This window comes from Eptatretus burgeri, chromosome 10, assembly GCF_056783735.1.
Source record: "Eptatretus burgeri isolate ZD-2024b chromosome 10, Ebu_testis_v1, whole genome shotgun sequence".
Classification (NCBI taxonomy): Eukaryota; Metazoa; Chordata; class Myxini; order Myxiniformes; family Myxinidae; genus Eptatretus; species Eptatretus burgeri.
In genome coordinates, this window is record NC_140970.1 from 77,305,320 (window position 1) to 77,327,819 (window position 22,500).

The window sequence follows — 22,500 nt, forward strand, 5'->3', positions numbered from 1 at the left end:
AATTATGATTGGTGGAAATCATGACATCACAGAAAATCTGTAATGTAAATCTCTGCAACTACATGTGGAGAGGCGAACATAGCAAGCCGATCCAGGCGTGTGTGTGTGTGTGTCTGTCTGTCTGTCTGTCTGTCTGTCTGTCTGTCTGTCTGTCTGTCTGTGTGTGTGTGTGTGTGTGTGTGTGTGTGTGTGTGTGTGTGTGTGTGTGTGTGTGTGTGTGTGTGTGTGTGTGTGTGTGTGTGTGTGTGTGTGTGTGTGTGTGTGTGTGTGTGTGTGTGACCGCTGTTTCTCGACAACCACTGGTCCGATCTAATTGAAACTTGCCAGCTATATTGCTGGGGTCCTGAGTATGTGCCTTTTCAAGGTTTGATATTAATCGGACAAGTGCTTCCCAAGTTATGGCCATTTATTTACCAACCAATGAAAGGACACGTTGCTGTGTTGGCGTGGCTGCGTCGGCCGGTGCGCGGCCGGCCGACGATGACGTCACCTGCCGTGCCGGTTACGATGGGGATCGGTGCCTCAGTTACCTTGGCATAGGAGTGGCAATGATCAATGGCAGCGAATGTCAAGGCAAGCAAAGACGGGGAGGTAAACTTGATTTTAATTTGGATTTTAATTAACTCTGTGTGTGGAAGTGTACTTCAATACAAGCGATAATTCGTGGAATGCAGTGAACATTCCATACGGGCACGCACCACTTCCGGATAATGATGACTTTCTGTATTCTAAAATAATTTCTCGATTTCTTATGCGCATTTATAGATAAACACAATGCCCCAATCCAGTCGTCGTTTACGAGAGCGAAGGAACGGCCTGTGAGTTTTTGCTTCTGGCTCGAGGTTTGAAAGTTTTTTTTTTTTTTTTTGCACGTACGGGCACGTACTAGTTGTGTCAAATGAACCAATTAAGGTCCGAATTTGAACCAAGGATCAGCACTTTCATTGCGTAAAATGAACCAAAGTACCAATTTGAACTCAAGATTGGCACTTTCATTCTGTAAAATGAACTAAAAAAGCAAATTATTACTGTTTATATACAGTCATGATTTGCTTAACACTGGACCACAGAACGCACATTCGTTATGTCGCTCTTTGTCCTGGAGAAAGTTTTTAGGAAATAAAAATCCATAACATGCAGTGCTCGCTGAGTAACCACACTCATTGCCATTGTTACCTTCGCCCACGGAAGGTGGATGGAGGTTTTGTTTTCACTTCTGTCTGTCTGTCTGTCTGTTTGTTTGTTTGTTTGTTTATGTGCAGGATATCTGAAAAATAATTTGGACGGATTCGGATGAAACTTGGTGGATAAGTTCAGTGTGTGACAAGGACAAATTGATTTGATTGTGGTGAATATCTGAATCTGGATTCAGATAAGAGAGTTTTTTTTTTATTTCTAGCGTGATTCTTCGCCATTGAGACATGGGGCCAGAAACGATGATATATGGCATGATGTTTCAAAAGGTTGTGGACAGATTATGACAAAACTTGGTGGATGAGTTGGTTAAATGACAAGAACAAGCCGGTTCGATTTTGGTTCAAGCCCGGAGCCAGATCCGGCCTATCAGTGGGATACAAAACGTGATCTGCTCAGCCTGGCAGGGGTATACGCTCTCCCCTCTGCCGTTCTAGTTTGTACTGTACGCAATGCTCTGAGCCAATCAGCGCTATTTACGCCACCTTCAATTTGCAGCAGGATAAGCCTCCTTGCCCTCATCTCCCACTGCTGCAGTGTCGGAGGTCCAGTCAGAGTGATGGCAATTATTATTTTTTATTGATGTTTGTACATAATTCATGTTTTTGTTAATACTTACTGATGTTATTATAGGAAAAAGTATGCTATAAACAATGATGTGATGACCCCCTTTAGTGCATTTTAGCGCTCTCTTCTCTCAGAACACAGCCTGAGCACTAAGCGAGGTTTCACTGTAGATGCAATCGGCTGGCGATCATCAATCGCCCTGGATTCATCAGGACATTTTGTGTTTTCAGAATTGAGCGTATTGTAAGACTTTAGTGTATTTCTTTACAAAATTATATACAAATTAGGGCCTAGGTTTTTCACACGAACAATCGGGACAGACTTATTCTTCTGAGACTTTCCTGTTATATGGAACCAATATTTTCCACCTAAAATGCCAAATTGTCTTAAATTAATTAGCAAACCCAGGTTCCTTTGATCAGCAGAAGAGACGAGCGGATTCCAGCACACTTGACTGTAAAGCACCTGCTGACAGTATGCTGTTTGCCATCATCTGTTATTCATCATGAAGAACCACTGTTCTGCTCATAAGTTCACTGCACACTTGGCTTCCCCAGATTTCCTCATAAGATTGCATCAATGTTTCCATGTTGCCAATTCCCTTCTTTCCTCACTCTTCCTCTCCATCCTCCTCTCTCCTGAACTTGTGGGACTGGATGAAGGGAAACCACGAGACTAATCTAATATGTACTATTTACTTATTTACAATGACTATTTCATCTGGATCGACCTACCATCAGACACAAAAGCGAAGTGATGCCATTGCACCAAGGTACCAATTTGAACTGCACAAATGAATTAAATATTGAAAGTGTTCTTTCACTCCCTGGACAAAAATAATTGCAATGTGGAGGTGACACTGGATTGGACACCTTCACATAGTCACCAGGTGTTGATCTTGTGGACATGTTGCTTGTGATCTTGTGCACTGCTGAACCTCTCCATGATTTTTGCGAATGTTGCGTGTCTGGAGCTTTCCACGACAGGTTCAGTGCATTGGTGATCCCTGTGAGCGTTTCTCATTTTGCAATCACAGTTCCACTTCATAGCAGGTATTTTCCCCCCTACGTTTTTGCTTATTGAAAGTGAACCAGAGAGGGTGTCTTGATGGACACCATCAATTAAGCTTCCACCTTTAGGGAGATGAGGTGCATAAGCTCCAATCATCACCTCCCTTGAGAAGTCCTGTCGCTTTTTGTGCTTACCCATACTGTAACATGAATGACATCTTCACTATAACTTTTTATTGTATCCACCCATCGGGTGACGTCAAACTGCAGTGACTCATTACACGGAGATTCTCAAAGATGGAATAATTCATTTTTGTTTTTTTGGCGAGTGCTTGTACAACCAGAGGAGAGATATGACTCCACCTGGCGAGTCTCAGGTTGAGTGATGTTTGAAGAATGATCTAAAAATGCAACAAGCAGAAACTGATCAAGGGTAAGAAACTGAGGTTGGTGTGTTAATTGGTACTTTCAATGATCTGAACAAGTCTTTCAATACTGTCGTTTTCATTACTGAAAAAGGTTGCTTGGGCTAGGGAAGAGTAAGGTATTACTTTCCAGGTTGGTGTTCATAAGGTGATTTCATTATTGGTTGTATGTGTTTTAAGCTGTGGCCAAGGTTGAATTAAATGCTTTCTCACAAAAAAGCAACATGTCCCCACATGCTTCCTCTCTGCCTCACACACCTCCATCAGCCCACTGTTCCCTCTGAGCACCTCATATCATGAAATGTAAAGCGTCTTTAACGACCCTTTATGGCATGCCTTGGGGGAAATTACACTGGCTTTCATCATTTGTGCAAATGCTTTGGAACTGCTGATTTAGGAACGACCACTCTCCTCGGATTCCCAGTGATGCTTGGTGTTGGATTCCAGAGAGAGAGACCTGCCCAAGGCTGTTTGGCTCAGTAGATGTGGGATGGAAAGACATGGATCTTCTCCAAATTTAAAATGTAATCATAAAACATGGGCACAGGCAATAATACTTCCAAAAAGAACCTTTCACAAAAGCTAGTTTGGTATCTCCTCAGAGAGACAACCTGCTTCACAACCACCCACCCACCCACCCACTGCAATCCACATGTAGATCAGGAACGAATATACTTTCATTGTGCCCCATGCTGTTTTTTTTTTTCCTTTTGCCAAAGGGAATTATCGTAAAGTGCTTAAGATGCATCGTTTGGAGTAAAATAATGTGGGAATGTATGTGTGTAATGCTGCATGGTTCACTTTGTAATGTAGCACAGGTATCATGAAAGGCTTACGAGAAATCGAGGTCAAGAATGCTGTGCTGATAATGAACGATGCACGGTAAATTAGAGCAAATGTTTATGGCAAACCGTGGAAAACAAGCCACTGGGTGAACTTGCTGCGAAAATCGACCAATACTAGTGTAATCAAAACATTATATATACTACCCACAAGTGAAGTGCACAATGTTTAAATGCACTCAGGTTCCCATTACTCACAATTAAAAGGGCCTCAGATACAGGTGTGCTTACAGCCACATTCTTCACATTGCTCACACACTGTGTATAAAATTGAAGAGGAGACAAATTGGTCCTCGGTTATTTATGGTGAGTGGCTCGGAGGGTGGATGCGTAAAGCCGTATTGAATTGTCCTCACTGGTATTGGTTCGACTCCCATAGTCCCATGTCTACTCTCAAGCCTGGCCAACATCCGAGATGGCTGTTATCGGGTATATTTCCTCATAGAAACCCACAGTAGTGCTCCAACTATCTTCATAAGGCCGTGGAGACCTCCACAACAATCATCATTTAATGCACTTGAACATCAGTCTGTCACTTTGGTTAAAACTATTTATCCGCAACGCATGCGAAGTGAAAAGCAGGGTTTAGCAATTGGTTCACTTTGTCCTTCTGAAAATTGTCTTTCTGTCAACAAACGTCGGTTTATGATTGAGGAACAACTTAATTTCAATTGAATGTAATATTTTGAACACTAATTGGAAAATGAACCTGTAGTTTAACAGTACTTTAGCTCTGAATTTGATCTTATTGAGCATGCGCAGAGAGGAGTGAGACAATTGTTTTACTCTGTCTGCCTGTCTGGCAGTCAAAAAAAAAATTGAAAACCATTCAAACAGGAAACTTACTGTTTTTAGGGACGTCATAAAGGAAACAAACAACAGGCATGGGTAATTAATTTAACGTGTTAAATAAGGTGGTGTAAAAGGACGATGCATCAACAGCGGTAAACTTCTGAAAAAAGTTGTTTTTTTTAATTTTCAGCAGCCTTTAAAACCTTTATTTAATTTCAATTGAATTATATACTGTAGAACACAAATTGTATTATTGGCACTTCCAAAATCTTCCAGTTTAGCAGCACTTGGACAACATATTACACCGTCTCGACCAATCAAATGTGCCGCTCATACTTTTAGCGTTCAGGAATATCAAGATTCAGATAAAATGGCAGCTCAAAGGAAATATAGATTGTGCACTTGGAAAAGCAAAGCAACATTTTAAAAGACCCGAATCATGTCCTTTTTCTCAAGACTGCATGGGGTAATGTGTTCTATAAACTCTCTAGTTTTTATTGTACAGTATTTGTTTCTATTTTTCATGGTTTTGTGTTCTTGCTGGCTGGGGTGCGGTGATGGTGGTGTATATGTATGCACATGTAGTTGCTCTGTGCGAATGCATGTACACCTCTGTTGGCCCACCTCAGTGTACCTTTGCAAGGTTGAGGGGCTGAAATGGTGATGATACTGAGGACTTTAACTGAAGACCCAGTCAGTGAGGCATGCTTGTGACCCAAGTGTGTTTTCAACATACACACACTAGCAAATACAACCCGTCGCTTCGCTTACAGAAATACGAAAAGAAGGGGGACAGAGAAAGAGGCTAGAGATGTGGGAGAGCGAGAGCGAGAGAGAGAGAGAGAGAGAGAGAGAGGTGGGGGGGAGGAGTGGGGGAGCAAGGAGGTGGGAGGGGAGAGTGAGGATGTGGAGTCGAGATTGAGGCTGGGGGAGGGGAGAGGAGGGAGGGCAAGGAGCAGTGGGAGAGAGGAAGGTGCAGAGGGAGAGAAGGGGGAGCGAGGAGGGGGAAGTAGGGAGGGGTAGGGGGTGTTCTAGGCTTGCGTTTGGTAGTGGGACTTAAAGGTAGGGAGGGGGGTTGACTTGCATTTGGGAGGGGGATTTGAGGGGAAGCAGGTGGGATGGTCCCATCTGCCAGCATTAGTATGGAATTTAACAAAATTAGGTATGTTAAAACCACATTCAAACAGGATAGCAAAACCACCCATCACTTTCAAACAGCATGTACCATTTTTTAAGGGATTATAACATGGGATTCTCTTTGAGGTATGTGACTTGAACTGCGACTGCCACCCTGTTTACCCACTCTGGAACTGAATCTCACCGAAGAGGTCACACACTGTCCTGACCCGTCACTTCCGAAAAGAACATGCAAACTGGACAAACGAACACCCTTCCAGCAGCTGGACCTGCTGCCAAGTCCAAGCTCTCAATCCAAACCCTGAAACTCAGCTCAGGTCAAGAGACCATAGAGCCCATTGTACCCTAGTTGCAATGCTTATAAATGCCCGGAGACACCAGTGTTTCATGCCTTTATTTAATTTCAGCGCACATTTTACAATCAAAATGTGATTAGTCCCAGAATCTCTCAACGCGAGTCGAATCCCAAAATTCAAACTGTGGAATCAAACCCAACAGCAGCCCAGACTGCCAAAAAAAGTACCCATCCACCCAACCAACACACTCCCCGGCACTTCGGGCTCAAAACACAACACAAACACCTGTGGGAAGTTATCACAACTACCCATTGTTTATCACTTCATGAAAGTTGGAAGAGGGGTCAGAGAGGGAGGGGTGGGGGGCGGTGAAGACAAATGAAGAGTTGGAGGGAAGGGATTCATGGATGGATGGAAAGTGGATTCACAGCAAGTTCCACAGTTGTTCATGAACACATGAAACTCCAATCTCACAGAGTGAAGACGAGGTGTAAGGAATGAATGACTGTGTTTATATCTGTTGTTCCTTCATCTGGGCTTAAGCACTCAAGCCAGCACTCCAACAATACGGTTGATAAGGAATGGCAGGCTTGGCAAGCGATTGGCAATCATCTGTCAGTCATATTTTTCTCCTCCCAGTAATGCTCGGAGTGTCAAACCATTTCTGAATTGACCGGATGAACGCTATTTTTAGCAGTTGGAACTGCTGCAAAAGTCAAATGTGCAGCTTAAAATTTTGAAATTCAGCTCAGATTAAGAGATTTTAGAGGTTATTACATGTGCGGAAATGAAATAAAGCCATGAACACTGGAGTCATTGGGTATTTATAAGCATTGTAATGGATCCAGCAATTTGCAGGTATGATGATCAGGCATTTGATGAGTGAGGAAAGTGAAAAAAACTTTATCGTTAAGAAATCATTGCATTCTGTTCCAAGTCAAGGCATTGTTGAGCAGGCCAAAAAATAAATTGCGAATAACGACCCCAGTGATGGACAGTCAGGTGACCAAGGATGACGCCTTCATAAAGGATAATTAAATATGGCCATTAATTATCTTCAAAAGGGGTGTTTAAATTAGCCTAAACACCCAATTTTCATTCACGAGAAGCTCCCGCTCCCTACGGGAGCCATCATGGAAGTCATATTATTACATTTGTGCCTATTTTACTCCAAGGAGTACTAAACCAGAATTACATACCCCAAAAATGGTTGCGATCGGTTCAGCCCTTTTTGCGGTACATGGGAACCTGGGAACAGACAGACGGTGAATTATAGTAAGATGCACTCCCTTGAAGTTCCCTTCGTAGGTATGCAAAGATTCAGGTTGCTAGGTTTCATGGTTTTAGCATTTTGTGGGAGACACACTGACACACACACACACACACACACACACACACACACACACACACACACACACACACACACTGACACACACACACACTGACACACACACACACACACTGACACACACACACACACACACACACACACACACACACACACACACACACACTTATTACTATCTATATAAAAAAATAATTATGTACATATATATCCATCTTACATATTCTCCGCCAGTCTGTCTGTCTGTACTGGTGTCTGACCTTTCAGAGAAGGGCTTCAAAATCAAATTGCCATCATTTTGCTCACTCTGCATAGCTCTGAGGATCCATTGGCCTCTCGTGTACATTTTAAGACTGAATCAACTCGTCTTATTTCGTTAAACTAGCTGGAGTACCCAGCGTTGCCCGAGGAAAAAAATAGGAATAAGAGGGGTAAATTGGGGTGCTTAATATATATCACATTTATATATACATTTAATTTGGACACATTTTCACATTTCTTTGTCGTTATCAGCATTCGTTATCAGTGCTCATGAGGCTGTCATGGAGGTTTTCGTAGTTATCAGCAAGCAAGTTATTTTGCTCCCGGCGGATAAAGCTCAGTCGCTCTGTCTCAATCTTGCAGTAGACATCGACCAGAAATTATTGAAAGAGTCGTTGCATCTGCAGTATGTGGTTGCCCTCTCTTACCATGATGTGGTAGATGCAGTACTGCAGCTGTGTAAGTTTTCGTCCATCCTGTCCAGTTGCAGTCCTGGCCACCAGATGGAGGCTGTAGCCATCTGTTCCATATGGGAACACTATGGGATACTGGAGTGCATCATAAGATGCATGCAGCTCACTGATCCATTTAAGTGCACCATCGCGAAGTCTGAGGACAATGTCTCTGGGTTCTGTTGGCTCATTTTCCTTTAGGATGGTGACTTCTGCTGCAGACTGGGCATTGTAGCGGCGTGTGTGCTCTCCTTGCAGTCGCTTGTTCTCTCCCATGATGATCTGGCACTCTTCAGAGTTGCCTCCTTCTGCAAGTACATCTCTTGCAGTCTTGAGTTCACGGACCAGATGGTTATTCTCGTGAAACCACTTGTGAGCATCTCAAGGATGTGTGCTTTGAGGCCGCTGTACTTCCTGGCAGCCAGTTCTTTGGTGTGTGAGTTCAGGAAGTACACCTATAGGAAATTTGGCTGGCCCTCTTCAGGCGGGAGCAAGCTGCCAATGCGGTGAACACTTGTCCTTTGATCCGGAAGCTCGGGTTCCAGCCCTGGACTTCAGCTTCCTTGTGCCCGAAGCTCGTCATCGCAAAGCTGCCATTATACGTCCGAATGTTGTCAAGGAAGTGCTTGCTGAGTGGACCTTCACCTTGGAGAAGTTCCTCCAGCAAGGGAGGAAGGGTAGGAGAGGGCTCAAGGACGACCTTGCCATTGCTGCAGCACACACCTTTGGTCTCTCACTTGAACTTGGAAGCAGAGCAGTGGGTGCAGACTTGGTCCATTCGGCTGATGTCTGCATGAGTTGTTGGGTCAGCCGGGTCATACGTGAATGTCACCCTGTTGGATTGTGCTCTTGTGCCCGGGCCAGTGCTCGTGTTTCTACAGTGCGGTGACGCATTGCCTCAAGTCTTGCATCACACTCTTCCTCAGTCTCATTTGCTCGCCGCTGTTGTTGCTGATGAACCTGTTCATTGAGCCTGGCTGATCGCTCCTCTTCAGTCTCATTTTGTCGCTGCTGCTGTTGCCGCTGTGTCTGTTCATTGAACCAGGGCATCTTGCTCCTCTTCAGTCTCCTGTTGTGTCTTAGTGTGTTTTCGCTTCGCTTGCAGCCGCCTTGGGACCAATGGAGCTCTTCCTTTTTCGGGACATCAAAAATCAGAAAGTCAAATTTTGATCAGAAGCTTTGTAAACGTTCACTGGTCTGTCCATCCACTCGTCTGTCTTTGTCTTATTTTGATCAGGTTGTGAATACAAAAAGTCACGACACGGAAAATCAATCAATTGCGGCAGAAAAGTTTAAACGGCCAAAAAAAAATGGACGAATTTTTTTCCCATTTATTTAAAACATCGAAGGTGTGCTGTAGTACCTCTGAGATGTGCTGATTCCGAATATGCCTTTAGTTTTGCTCTGTGATGCGTAGTTCTCGAGTTATAAGAGAGAGAGAGAGAGAGAGAGAGAGAGAGAGAGAGAGAGAGAGAGAGAGAGAGAGAGAGAGAGAGAGAGAGAGACAGAGAGAGAGAGAGACAGAGAGAGAGAGAGACAGAGAGACAGAGAGACAGAGAGACAGAGAGACAGAGAGACAGAGAGACAGAGACAGAGACAGAGACAGAGACAGAGACAGAGACAGAGACAGAGACAGAGACAGAGACAGAGACAGAGAGAGACAGAGACAGAGACACCCAGAGGGAGAGGGAGAGGGAGAGACCATTTTGAAGAAACAAATGTACATTTTGATTACAACTCATGCAGAGAAAACAAGGGAATACACGTTTTATTTGGAGCGATTGTGACAGTCGTCTATTACACATTGCCCAAAGAAGATACCTTTTCATAATGCAGAGGAAAGAAAATAGTGGTCTTTAATTTTTTTTTAATCTCTTGGGACTTTTCAAGGCTGAAGAGTGTGCAAGTACAGGATTTATCAAGAAACTGTATTTCACTTGTTCATGGACATCTAGCTTACATATTATATGAAGTAAATAAACATTAGAGGCAACAAAAAGCGGGTTGGTCATGAAATGCCTGGGTATGTAATGAATGAGTTCGGAGGATGGGGAAATTCCTGAGAGATATTTTTTCGTTCTTCGTTTATAAGTTATGTACATGTACACTTTGAAATGTGCACTTACACTCAAAAGTTATATAAAATGTGCACGTACACTTTTGTACACTCATCAGCACCACTGAGATGATGTATCTATCGATAATTCCAGCAGTGTGTGTGTGTGTGTGTGTGTGTGTGTGTGTGTGTGTGTGTGTGTGTGTGTGTGTGTGTGTGTGTGTGTGTGTGTGCGCGCGCGCATGCGTGCGTGCGTGCGTGCGTGCGTGCGTGCGTGCGTGCGTGCGTGCGTGCGTCTGTGACCGCTGTTTCTCGACAACCACTGGTCCGATCTAATTGAAACTTGCCAGGTATATTGCTAGGGACCTGAGGATGTGCCTTTTCAAGTTTTGATGTTAATTGGACAAGTGCTTCCCAAGTTATGGCCATTTATTTACCAACCAGTGGCATGACACATTGCTGCGGCCATTTATTTACCAACCAATGACACGTTGCAGCGTAGGCGTTGCTGGGTAGGCATGGCTGCGTAGGCCGGTGCTCAGCTGGCCGACGATGACGTCACGGGCCGTGCCGGTTACATGGCAGCGAATGTCATGGCAAGGAAAAACAGGGAGGTAAGCTTGATTTTAATTTGGATTTTAATTAATTATTTGTGTGGAAGTGTGGTTGTCGCGAGAACACGAGAGTGAAGGAACGGCCTGTGTGGTTGTCGCGAGGACGCGAGAGCGAAGGAACGGCCTGTGTAGTTGTCGTTTCTGGCTTTGAATTTTTTTCTCTCTCTCTTCTCTTCTCTTCTCTTCTCTTCTCTTCTCTTCTCTTCTCTTCTCTTCTCTTCTCTTCTCTTCTCTTCTCTTCTCTTCTCTTCTCTTTGTGTTTTTCTTTTCGATGACATTGCGAAAAGGCAAAATACGTTGGTGCTAATTGAATAATTGGCCATTAAAACTAAATTGCGAATAATCGTAACTGTGATATGCGAACTTCCGGACAGTGAGGACTTAACTTCCGGACTTCCGGATAGTGACGACTTACTGTATTCTTTCTTTCTCGATTTCTGTACTTTCTCGATTTTCTTAAACACAATGCCCCAATCCAGTCGTCGTTTACGACAGCGAAGGAACGGCATGTGTGGTTGTTTGAAAGTTTGTTTGTTTTTTTTTTTGGTTTGCACGTACGGTCACACACGTACAGCCATGCACGTATGGCCACGCACATACGGGCACGTGAAAGCGAAGGAACGGCCTGTGTGGTTGTTGTTTCTGGCATGCGGTTTGAAAGTTTTTTTTGGGGGGGGGGGGTTGCACATACGGCCACGCACCTACGGGCATGCACTAGTATTTTTAAATGTAAAACAACGCTTTGAAAACTGAACAAGAAAAAGAATCGTGATTCATATTTGAAGTCTTTAATGTAAAATAAAAAACTGTCCTTTTGTCGCTGTTTTATATGTATACTGTCGAGATATCCAGGGGTGTGTTCAGTTACCAAACTGCTAGTTAGCGATTGCCAAGCCAGTCGTTCCTTTTCAATGGTTTTGAATCGAGTGCTTGCTTGAGTGCGTAAGCCACTTAGTGAGCACTAAGTGAATTCTTCTTTTCTTGTACAGGTTGGGAGATGGTTGAGAGGGAGAGAGAGAGAGAGAGAAAGAGAGAGAGAGAGAGAGAGAGAGAGAGAGAGAGAGAGAGAGAGAGAGAGAGAGAGAGAGAGAGAGAGAGAGAGAGAGAGAGAGAGAGAGAGAGAGAGAGAGAGAGAGAGAGAGAGAGAGAGGGAGAGAGAGAGAGAGAGAAAGAGAGAGATTAGAGATAGAGATAGAGATAGAGATAGAGATAGAGATAGATGACGATGAGAGGGAGGTCGTCCAATATCTCTCTTCTCTTCTCTTCTCTTCTCTTCTCTTCTCTTCTCTTCTCTTCTCTTCTCTTCTCTTCTCTTCTCTCTCTCGGTTTCTCATCACCTCTTGTTGAACCATCTCCCTCACACTGCCAGCACATGATCATGCCACCATCTATATATCCCTGCTGCTAATGCTACTGAGCATGCACTCAGTGAATGCTGCATTATTCGCCGACCTCCACACCAAGAGCAGCTATCCTCCTGCAACTACCCCCCACACCCTCAAGCTTGCTGGCGATGGAAGCACATCATACATTGCCCAAAAATAAAATTCAACAGTATTAGCTCCATCCTCCCAATCTCTTGCTGTTTTAATGTCCTCACCTGCACACTCACCCACCGAGTCTAAGCACCTTGCTGTGCATGTCCAACTGCCTTCACATATCTCCTCTCTTCCTCCTTTCTTCTCACGTCCCTCTCAACCATCTTCCTCCTTTCTTCACACCTCCCTCTCAACCATTTTCCTCCTTTCTTTCACACATGCCTTTCCCCGTACATCATGCTTTATCCACCTCAAGCCCTGCTTCCCGTGATGCACCATTCCCATCACCTCCTCCTGTTGCAACGGTTCCTCCATTTCATCCATCTCTGCTCTTGCATTCCACTTCCAACTTGCCTTCTTCTCTGGGAGAGCATTCTTTAAGGCCCTGTCACACCTTGAAGTTTTAGCCAGCGTATGGCAACGTATCAAAATGTATCTAAAACCCTGGCGTATGCTGAACTATTGATGTTTTTTTTCAGTTTTGGGCGTATAATAACGAGTTGGATGTATGCATAACGTATTAGTAATGTACACAGAACGTTTCGATAACTTATAGATAACTTATACCAACGAATGATTAGCGTGTTGTCGGCGTTCACAACCTATGCCCAACGATAGTCTAACTTATGCATAGCGCGGCAGCGTATCGCCGACGATCACGTGGCGTAGCCTATTAATAGGCTGCTGCTCAACGATTTAAATCATAACCGCACTAGACATCGAAGTGTGAACATCACCGTCATGCCGAAGAAGAAAAAAAAAAACCATGGAGTCTGGAACACCGACGGGTTCCTCCTGTGAAGCCCATTTTTATATACCAATTCCCCTAAACGCTGCCAATACGCCATTATACGGTAGCTGTAAGTTAGAAACACATTCAGTAAGTTATGTGGTCGTCCGGAAGACGTCAAATGTGTCTACATACGTCAAGATGCATTGGAGATACGTTACACATAGGTTCAAAGCACGTTACTCATAGGTTAGAAATAAGTTTCGGGTACGCTAAACATTACCTCGACATGTTTCGACTTATGAGTAACTTACAAGTAACGTGTGTCGACGTGTTAATGATCGCGTAACGTGCCTACAGGTTATGGCCAGCGTATGCGGAATGTGTGCGTCATACTCTGGCATACGTCGTAAAATTTTCAACATGCTGAAAATTTGTCGACGTACTCAGCGTCCTACGACATATGCCTGCGTGCTTCGGCATGCTTCAGCGTGCTCTTAACGTATACAAAACTTACCCATAACGTATTCGACGTGTGCCAGCATATTCGGCAAATTTTTCATACGTCGGCATACGCTGGCTAAAACGGCTTTACCACTGGATCACTTGAATCTCACACCATCATGAACTCCTGCACCCTCACCAACTTATGCTCCTCGGTTATCGAAGTTCAAGGGAGCCAGAGTTTTCCACACTGACCGTAGAAAGCAATATTCGTCAAACAACGTGACACTCCCAGCCACATCCTCACAAGCCTACTCACCAATTTCTCACCTCCACCATCTACGCTACCACATCTTCGCCACTCGCCATTCAGTAGGCCCTGTGTGGTTACGATCTCCGGGAATAAACAAAAACCAACAACGATGCTCGGGGGTTTTCCCGCCTGTTTCTCCCTTCGAAATTCTCTGTGCTCGGTGTGGGGGAAGTGCGATCCGAGCCGGGGGTCAAAGGTGAGAAAAGGTGGGGGCCTCTTTTTGGGGGAATAATTCCCTGGGTATGAGCCAAGACTGACTCCCCCGACCCCCGCACGGCGCGGGGTGGAGGGAGAGCGAGAGGTCATGCCCCCCTTCAAGAGGCGGGGCCGAAAACGGGGCGGAGCGAAGGGCGGAGCCCCGCGCTACAAAAGGCGGACAGGACGGACCTTGAGTAGTTGTTGGTCGAGAGTTGGTCGAGAATGGTTGGTCGAGAGTTGGTCGAGTTGGTTCTTCGAAGCTTCCTGTCTACTTGTCTTGTCGGGGAAAGAGTTCTGCGCCCGCGGCTTGGCGAGCGGCCTGTCACGAAGGCACGGACGGGAGACGCGGCAGCGCCGGTTGTGAGGTGGACCTGCGCGTCCGGACGAGGAGTGCCGGAGAGGGTTCGCCGGCCGCGAGAGAGGTCAGGGCCAGGCGCGACCACGCTGACGGTCGTGGGAGAGGGGCTCACCGGCCACAAAAAGGGAAGTCGCGACTTCTTTTTCCTTTTCCTTTGCTTTTTGTGGAAATGTCTGTGGGTGGCGCCGTCCGTCAAGTAGTATTGTTTTAAGTGTTGTCGTGTGTTCGCGTATTCGGTCGTAGCTCTGCATTGTTGTTATGGTTTTAAATTGATATATGTGCATTTCTGATTCTGTTTGGCTGTATATGTGTGCTCTGTGTCTGTGTGAATAAAGTGCTTGTGTGAACTTGTTCCCCGTTTCGCTGCGTCCTTCCCTTTGTTGAATCTCCATCTTGCTTCACGTAAAGGGTTCGTAGTGGGCTTAATACGCCCGATAAGTAATCGGAACCGTCGAGGCCGACGATAACACCGCTCGGTTATCCTGATAGTATGGAACGGACCGCTTCAGCGGCCCGTGTCCGGAGTCGACCTGCGGCGAGGTGCGATCGCCCGGTTTTCCATCCGCGTGGGTACTTAGGTAGGTCGAGTTTGGCGAACAACCCTATCCCATGCGGGTGGCCGATTGGCACGATCGTGGTGAGGCCGAAAGGCCCACCCGTGACTAGCTCCCGGCGTTAGTCTGAGAGGGTCACGACAGAATTGTCCGTCTGGTGGGCGACGTGCCGCGATTCGAGTCACGTGGCCGATCGCACGCCGGCGGGTGCGAATTCGCAACAATATCTTCAACTTTCCCAGCAAACGACAACCATCAACCCTCCTCAAAGAGATATCCCTCCACCTCTCAAAGACATCAACCCTCCACCTCTCAGAAGCTTGTTCCTTAACTCCTCCACTCCACCCTTCCCACATCATTCAACTCCACCGCCTTCCCAAGCTCTTCACCAGGGGCCTCCACCAATGACGGTACCACCTTGCTCCCAGCTCAAACATATGAAAGTGATCCACCACCCCTCATCTAACCACAACACTCCTCGACTTTCTTCCTTTAAAGCCCATCCTTGCCCACCAAATCAACCTTTCCAATCACTCCAGTACCTCTATTGTTCCATCAGCTAACTGTTGGACAACAGTCAGGTCATCCATGAATGCAAACATTGCTGGCAAGCTCTGACCAGGGGCTAGCTCTACTTCTTTCCACGTCTACGCACAGCACATATCAGCAACTCTATAACCAGCACAAAAACAAAATAGGGGAGATTGCACATCCTATCGAGGTCCCCACTTCCAACTTCAGCCATTGTTATGTCGGACTGCGTCACAAAACTACATCTAAAACTGATTATAATATGCCATCAGAAAATCCCTAAATCTTTCATCACGTCTTGTTGCACCACCAATGGCCACAACGTTCATGGCATTCATCAAAACTTCAAACAGTGTACATGAACATTTTTATACTGATCATATCTAGCAACTCGTTTTTAAATTGAAACCTGTCTGAAGCTGCACCTTACATGCCAGCAATAAGGTGATTAATTGACGAAGAATTAAATAGAATGACATTAGCCAATTTGCAAAGTTCTGAAAAAGAAACCATGCACTTGAACGTCAGTCTTTCAAATAATTTGCAGTATTTTATTTATCGACACTGGTTTCATCCGAGAACTCAATTTCATTGAAAGACGTGATTATGTGCTATTCGCTTAAATTGAAGTGGTCATAAAATCGAGTTTTTGAGAACTGTTGGTGATTTTACATCCTACATATCTCCGTTTATATGTTAATTGTGGTTAATTCCAAAAGATCAGATCAAACTCTCTTGATAAATGGGTCTTAAATCAAGGTTCAGCATCACATGTGAAGACCATAAAATTATTAACGACCAAGTAATAACGATTGCAATAAAATTGCACAATAATCCCTCAATAACTGGTTAAAAATTAGTACTTAGATTGTAAAACCCTTGTTGTATTAAGAGGGAAGTAGATGAGTCATTCCAAGTAATGACATCACACTCCACTCATTCTGCCAGCTTTCAGTGAGAGCTGCAAACAAGCCTCCGTTAGGCAGCCATTCTTTCGGTTGCTTTGCTATATCATCCCTTTTAACCCTCGGCCTTTTGAGCTGCAGGTTGAGGAATAAATAAAGCGAGGAAATAAATAACCCTCACAATGCCTTGCCAATGCTCACCCTCAGGCCTTTGCCATGGTTTGGCACATCATGCCAGCAAGGTTAAAGTCGCATATTGGAGCCGGTGGCGACAGGTGCAAACTTGTCATATCATACCTGCTGGTGGTGACAGATGCCCAACAGGGTTTTCTTCTCACACGGCTGATGTTTTTGCTTTATAGAAGAAATATCAAGGTTGAGGGAACCCAACCCGCTGGGACCTTTGTGTCTGCAGAAACAGCAAATATTCCATCGCAACACTGCGAGACCCCAGGACGAGGATTACGGTGGATTTCTTTTTGGGTCTGCATGTTTATATATCTGCCAAGAATGTCACGTGCTCGTTCAAATGCCTGCATTAGCTTGTCTTTTTTTTTCTTATTCTGTTATTCCCACCCATGTTGCACATGTCTCACAAATATCTGATAAGCTATAATTTACTCACATTAATTACATTTCGGCTGGGTTGTCCAAGGGCTATTGGTGGAATTATGATTCTGGTTGCACATAAGGCTTGAGTGATAATCCACATTTTCAGAAAAACCCATCCCTTGCAAGTTTTCTTGAATATAATGTGTAAAGCAAAAACAGAGGCCTATGTAATTTGACAGCGGAACCTTCTACCCCGTAAGCACGTTGATATGCTGAATGACATATAAAATTATCATCGATATTCCATCATTTCTCATCCTATCCCAACAGATTCGCAACTGAAACTCTTTTCACATCATATGTTTTCCTGATGTGAATCAAGTTTTCCTTAATATATCCAGAAAGAAAGTCTTGTACGAGACATAATATTGTACGAGACACAGTCCTTACTCCACCGCACTCCTGTAAAGACTAATTTATTGGCAACACAAAAAGTACGCATGGATACATGATCAAATGAGTAGGACTTTTTTGGGGTGGGGCTACACCGTCGAGGCTCGTATGAGAGCTACCACACAGAACATACAACAATGGGAGCAGGAGACAACAGCGGCAGTAGAGGGAAGCAAAAAACAGTGAGGAACAGAGACATGAGGAGATCTGTGGAAGGGAGAGGGATGGGGCAGGGAACACGGGGTATGCAAGATGGACATTACAGGGACTTCCAGGTCCTTACACGACAGAGACTTTCAGGAAGGAAAGCAGGGAATTTGAAGGAGGTGGGTTTGGAGTGGATTAGCAGGGGAAGAAAAGATCGTGGTTTTGGATGGGACAAGATAAGAGATTGTGGTCAATAACTGTTTTAAGACCTGGAGGGAAGAGTGGGATAGAAGAGAGCGTGGGAGTTTATTCGAAAGGCGGGGAAGAAGAGGAATGAAAGAGTGAAGGTGAGCTGTGATTCTTGATTTTGGTAGTTTTGCCAGAAGGGGGTTGCTGGTGTACCTTGAGCCCTGCAGAAATATGGGAGGGAGACATATGTCAGACAGAGCAGGGGGCGAAGCCAGTGAGGAGACAGTAGAAGACAGAAAGACCACATACCTCACACTGTGGGACCCAAAGTCTCACTGCAGTGAGAGAGAGAGAGAGAGAGACAGAGAGAGAGAGAGAGAGAGAGAGAGAGAGAGAGAGAGAGAGAGAGAGAGAGAGAGAGAGAGAGAGAGAGAGAGAGAGAGAGAGAGAGAGAGAGAGAGAGAGAGAGAGAGAGAGAGAGAGAGAGAGAGAGAGAGAGAGAGAGAGAGAGAGAGAGAGAGAGAGAGAGAGAGAGAGAGAGAGAGAGAGAGAGAGAGAGAGAGAGAGAGAGAGAGAGAGAGAGAGAGAGAGAGAGAGAGAGAGAGAGAGAGAGAGAGAGAGAGAGAGAGAGAGAGAGAGAGAGAGAGAGAGAGAGAGAGAGAGAGAGAGAGAGAGAGAGAGAGAGAGAGAGAGAGAGAGAGAGAGAGAGAGAGAGAGAGAGAGAGAGAGAGAGAGAGAGAGAGAGAGAGAGAGAGAGAGAGAGAGAGAGAGAGAGAGAGAGAGAGAGAGAGAGAGAGAGAGAGAGAGAGAGAGAGAGAGAGAGAGAGAGAGAGAGAGAGAGAGAGAGAGAGAGAGAGAGAGAGAGAGAGAGAGAGAGAGAGAGAGAGAGAGAGACTCAAAGACTCAGCCTCATCGCAGGAAATACCAATGATCCTAAATGCCTTGGTTTCCACAGTGTGAAGCCAAGAAAGGTGAGAGGCAGGAGCACCAGCCCAGAGGGGAGAGCAGTACTCCAACAGGCTATGGATGATAGCTTTGTATGTGGTCAGGAGCTCAGGTGTGCCAAGGAAGGCCTTTGCATGACGAAGAATTCCCAGCTTGGAAATGTCGCTTTCCCAGGAAAGATCACGGCAGATAGTGAGACCCAGAAGCTTGAATGAAAGGATTTATTCAAGAGGATTGTTGAGAAATTAGATTGTTTTTGGCAGGTGGGGGGATTCCAGATGGTCCTTTCGAAGAGACAGAGTGGGAGTGGGAGATTTGTCAGGGTTGAAAGACGTGTTTCTCATGTTGGACCAGGTTGTGATTTTATCCAGGTCTGCAGAAAGTGAAGAGGCTGCTGCCTGCCAATCTGAGGGATGACAGACGGTACAACAGAGGGTGGAGTCATCTGCAAAGAGATAAAGAGGATTTTCCAGAGAGTTGGAGAGATAATTGATGAAAAGCAGAAAAAGAACAGGCCCCAGAACACTGCCTTGAGGAACTCCAGCCTGGAGGAAGAGGGTACGAGAGAACTCCATTGAGGGCCACACTTTGGCTGCGACAGGAGAGGAAGTCTGCGAGTCATGAGTGGAGATGTCCTTGGATACCATAGGAAGAGAATTTGGTGAGCAGCGCAGGGTGCCAGACCATATCAAAGGCACGCGATGTGTTGATGGATATGGCTTTGATTTCATGCCTGGCACTGAGGATCTCCATCCATTGTTGGGAGAGCAGAAGCAGCATATCCAGGGTAGAGTGATCTGGTCTGAAACCAATTTGATGATTGGAAATCAGGCTTTGGAGAAGAAGGATTTAATGACTGAAGCGATGATGGATTCCATAACCTTCCTGATGATTGGGAGATCGCTGATTGGTCTGTAGTTGCAGGAAATTTTTTTTGCACATTTTTTATGCAGAGCGGCAATGTTTGCCGATTTCCAAGCAGATGGCAGACAACTTTGAGCAAATGAGAGGGTGAATCGAACAGAGAGAGGGTGAGCAAGAGCAGAAGAGCAGGTTTTTTAGGATACGTGGGCTGATGCCGTCTGGACCGGTTGCAGAATCTGAGTCGAGGTTTCACAGCAAGCTCTCCACCTTGTCAGGAGAAAAGGACACAGAATCCAGGAACAGCTGGGTAGGACAAGGTAAAGTGAGTGTAGATAGCTATTAGTTTGGGACAGAAGATTTAGAAAGAAACACAGAGTTTAGGCCTTTTCACGTGCAGTGTCAGCCGTGTGGCCATTTGACGTAAGGGAGGGGATGGAGGGGGAACATACATCGCAAAGGACACCACCAGGATTTGGAGGAGGGAGACAGGTTTGAGAGTTCAGACTTGAGATGAGAAGGATGTTGTTTCTGGCTCTCCTGAGGGTAGACACACACTTGCTTAGAGCTTTGTGGAAGGAACTGAGATTGCCTTCAGTTGGATGAGCCTTCCATGAGGTGAAGGCAAGTTGTTTCAGGACAACTGCCTTGCCACAAGCTTCAGAGTACCAAGGGTGGGAGGAAGGGTAGAACAACTGAAGACGAGAGGGGATAAATCTGTGCATGAGGGAGAGCAAGTTTCTTTGAAAGAATTCCCAGGACGAGTTGATGTTGGAGGAAGTACAGATGGGAAACCAGTCTAGAAGTTTGATGGCTGCTTGGAGACCTTGCCAGTCAGTTTGAGTGAAATGCCAGACTCGACGTCGCTGAGGTGGTTCTCTAATAACAGCCAGAGAGATGTTTACTTTGACAAGCATGTAGTCAGATGAACCAGTTGGAGCGGAAGAAGAAGAACAGCAGATATTTTCAGGGAAATTTGTCAAAATAAGATCCAGAAAAGATGGTGTACTGTTGGTTGAGATCCGGGTCGAGAAGTTGACAAATTGTTTCAGTCCCAATGAGTCGCAGAAGTCTTTTGCTGAAGTGCCATGGCAGGTGAGAGAGGTACCCACACTTGGCCAACTGGCATGATGACAATTGATCGCCACATATGAGGAAGAGGGAGTTGTGATGAGAAGATAGAAGTTGGTCCATGTTTTCGGAGAGTGAGATGTAAATGCAGTCGTCACTGTTTGGTGGACGGTACAGCACACATATAAGCATGAGGTGGGAGTGAAGCTGAAGCCGTAGCCAGAGGTATTCCTGGTGGTGTGGAGGAGTGAGGGCAGTGTATGGTGAGTGAGGAATGTCGACTTTGATTTGATGAAGAGAGCAACTCCACCGCCAGGATGAGGCTCAGGTCTGTCATACTGGAGGAGGGAGTAACCAGGGAGGGATACTAGGGAGTTTGAGACGTCTTGAAGGAGGAAAGTTTCTGTTAAAGAGAATATGTCTGGTTTGTCAGTGGCAACCTGTATGGAAAGATCTGTCAGGTTTGAGCAAAGGCCCCGGATGTTTGAGGTCCACACTGTTAAGGAAGAGGGAGAGGAGTGGGAGGATAGGACGAGGGAGGATGGGGAGGGTGTAAGAAGAGTTATTGAAACAGTGTGGGGGGATTGCAGAAGAGATTGGGGAGAGGCCCGGATGAGGAGGAGACAATGCTCAATGGTGATGGGTTGAGGTACAGCGGGGAGTAACAAGAGAGGGGGCAAAGGGCAGTTCAAGAGTGGAGGAGATGGAGTGATGAGATGCAAGAGAGAGGATGTGGAGAGTAGAGACCTTTTTGGATGTGAGAGGGGAAAACTTTGGGAAGGGGCAGTGAGGGGTAAGATTGGAGGGAGACAGGTGAGAGTGGAAAGTGGAGGGAGGAGGGTGAGGGGGAGTTTTTGAGAAAGGTGAGAGGGAAATTTGGAGGGGGGAGAGTGTGAAGGTTGTTTTGAGAGGGAGTGTTGAGACGGAGGGGAGACCATGAAAGCAGGCATGGCCAAGGTGCAGGAGGGCGATGGGAGATGTGGGGAGAGGGGAAAGATGAGACTTGGTTGAGGTATAGTGAAGACAGGAGCAGGCAGGGGGAGGTACAAGATTTGTGGAGTTGGGAATGAGGGGGGGGGGTGCTGAGAGGAAGGAAGGAGCATGTTTGTGGTGATGATGAGTGTACTAATTGAGAGAGTGAGATATCTGTTCGGTTGGAATGGAGCTCACAGATGTTAGAACACCACACAGTTTGGGACAACAGAGGAGGAACTGATACTGAAGCTGATATAATGTGAGGAAAAAGGTTTTTGGTGTTGTTGTATTTATTTATATTTTAAGACAGAAAACAGAGGGTATAGCTGAGCTGGATAGAAGGAGGGTGGAGGGAAAGGGGAGAAAATACAAACTGATGGTCACAAGGAGAAAATACAAAAAACATTATCGCTCACACAAACGGGAAGAAGGGTAGGCCTCAAAGAAACCCAATATGAAAATACGACGAAAACGCCACAGTTCGCACAAGTTTTAACACAAAACCGAACTTAGATACACATAGTAAACACAGAGATAACAAAATGACAGTTAAAACGCGACAAAAATGATCGGAAAACTTATCTTTGAGAAAGTCGGCAGAGACCCTGAAGAAGAACTGCCACAGTCGCTCAATAACCAGAAACTTTAGGGAATTTAGGGAATCAAAGTTGTCCTTTAGGGAAGTTGTATATCTCTGAACTGTGTTTGACACAAGAAGAGGAATGTGACTTATTATGCCTGTGTC

At 45.4% G+C, this 22,500-nt stretch overlaps 1 protein-coding gene across 1 annotated transcript in view; it reads left to right on the forward strand.

The window, feature by feature from the left end:
* The first annotated feature begins 104 nt into the window (after positions 1-104).
* LOC147018909 (uncharacterized) overlaps positions 105-22,500 on the forward strand; it is a 44,345-nt gene continuing 21,949 nt past the window's right edge. Inside the window, exon 1 of the mRNA XM_085899024.1 lies at positions 105-591. Within this exon, the coding sequence (XP_085755150.1) occupies positions 566-591 (26 nt within the window). The 5' untranslated portion in view covers positions 105-565. The remainder of the gene's footprint in view (positions 592-22,500) is intronic.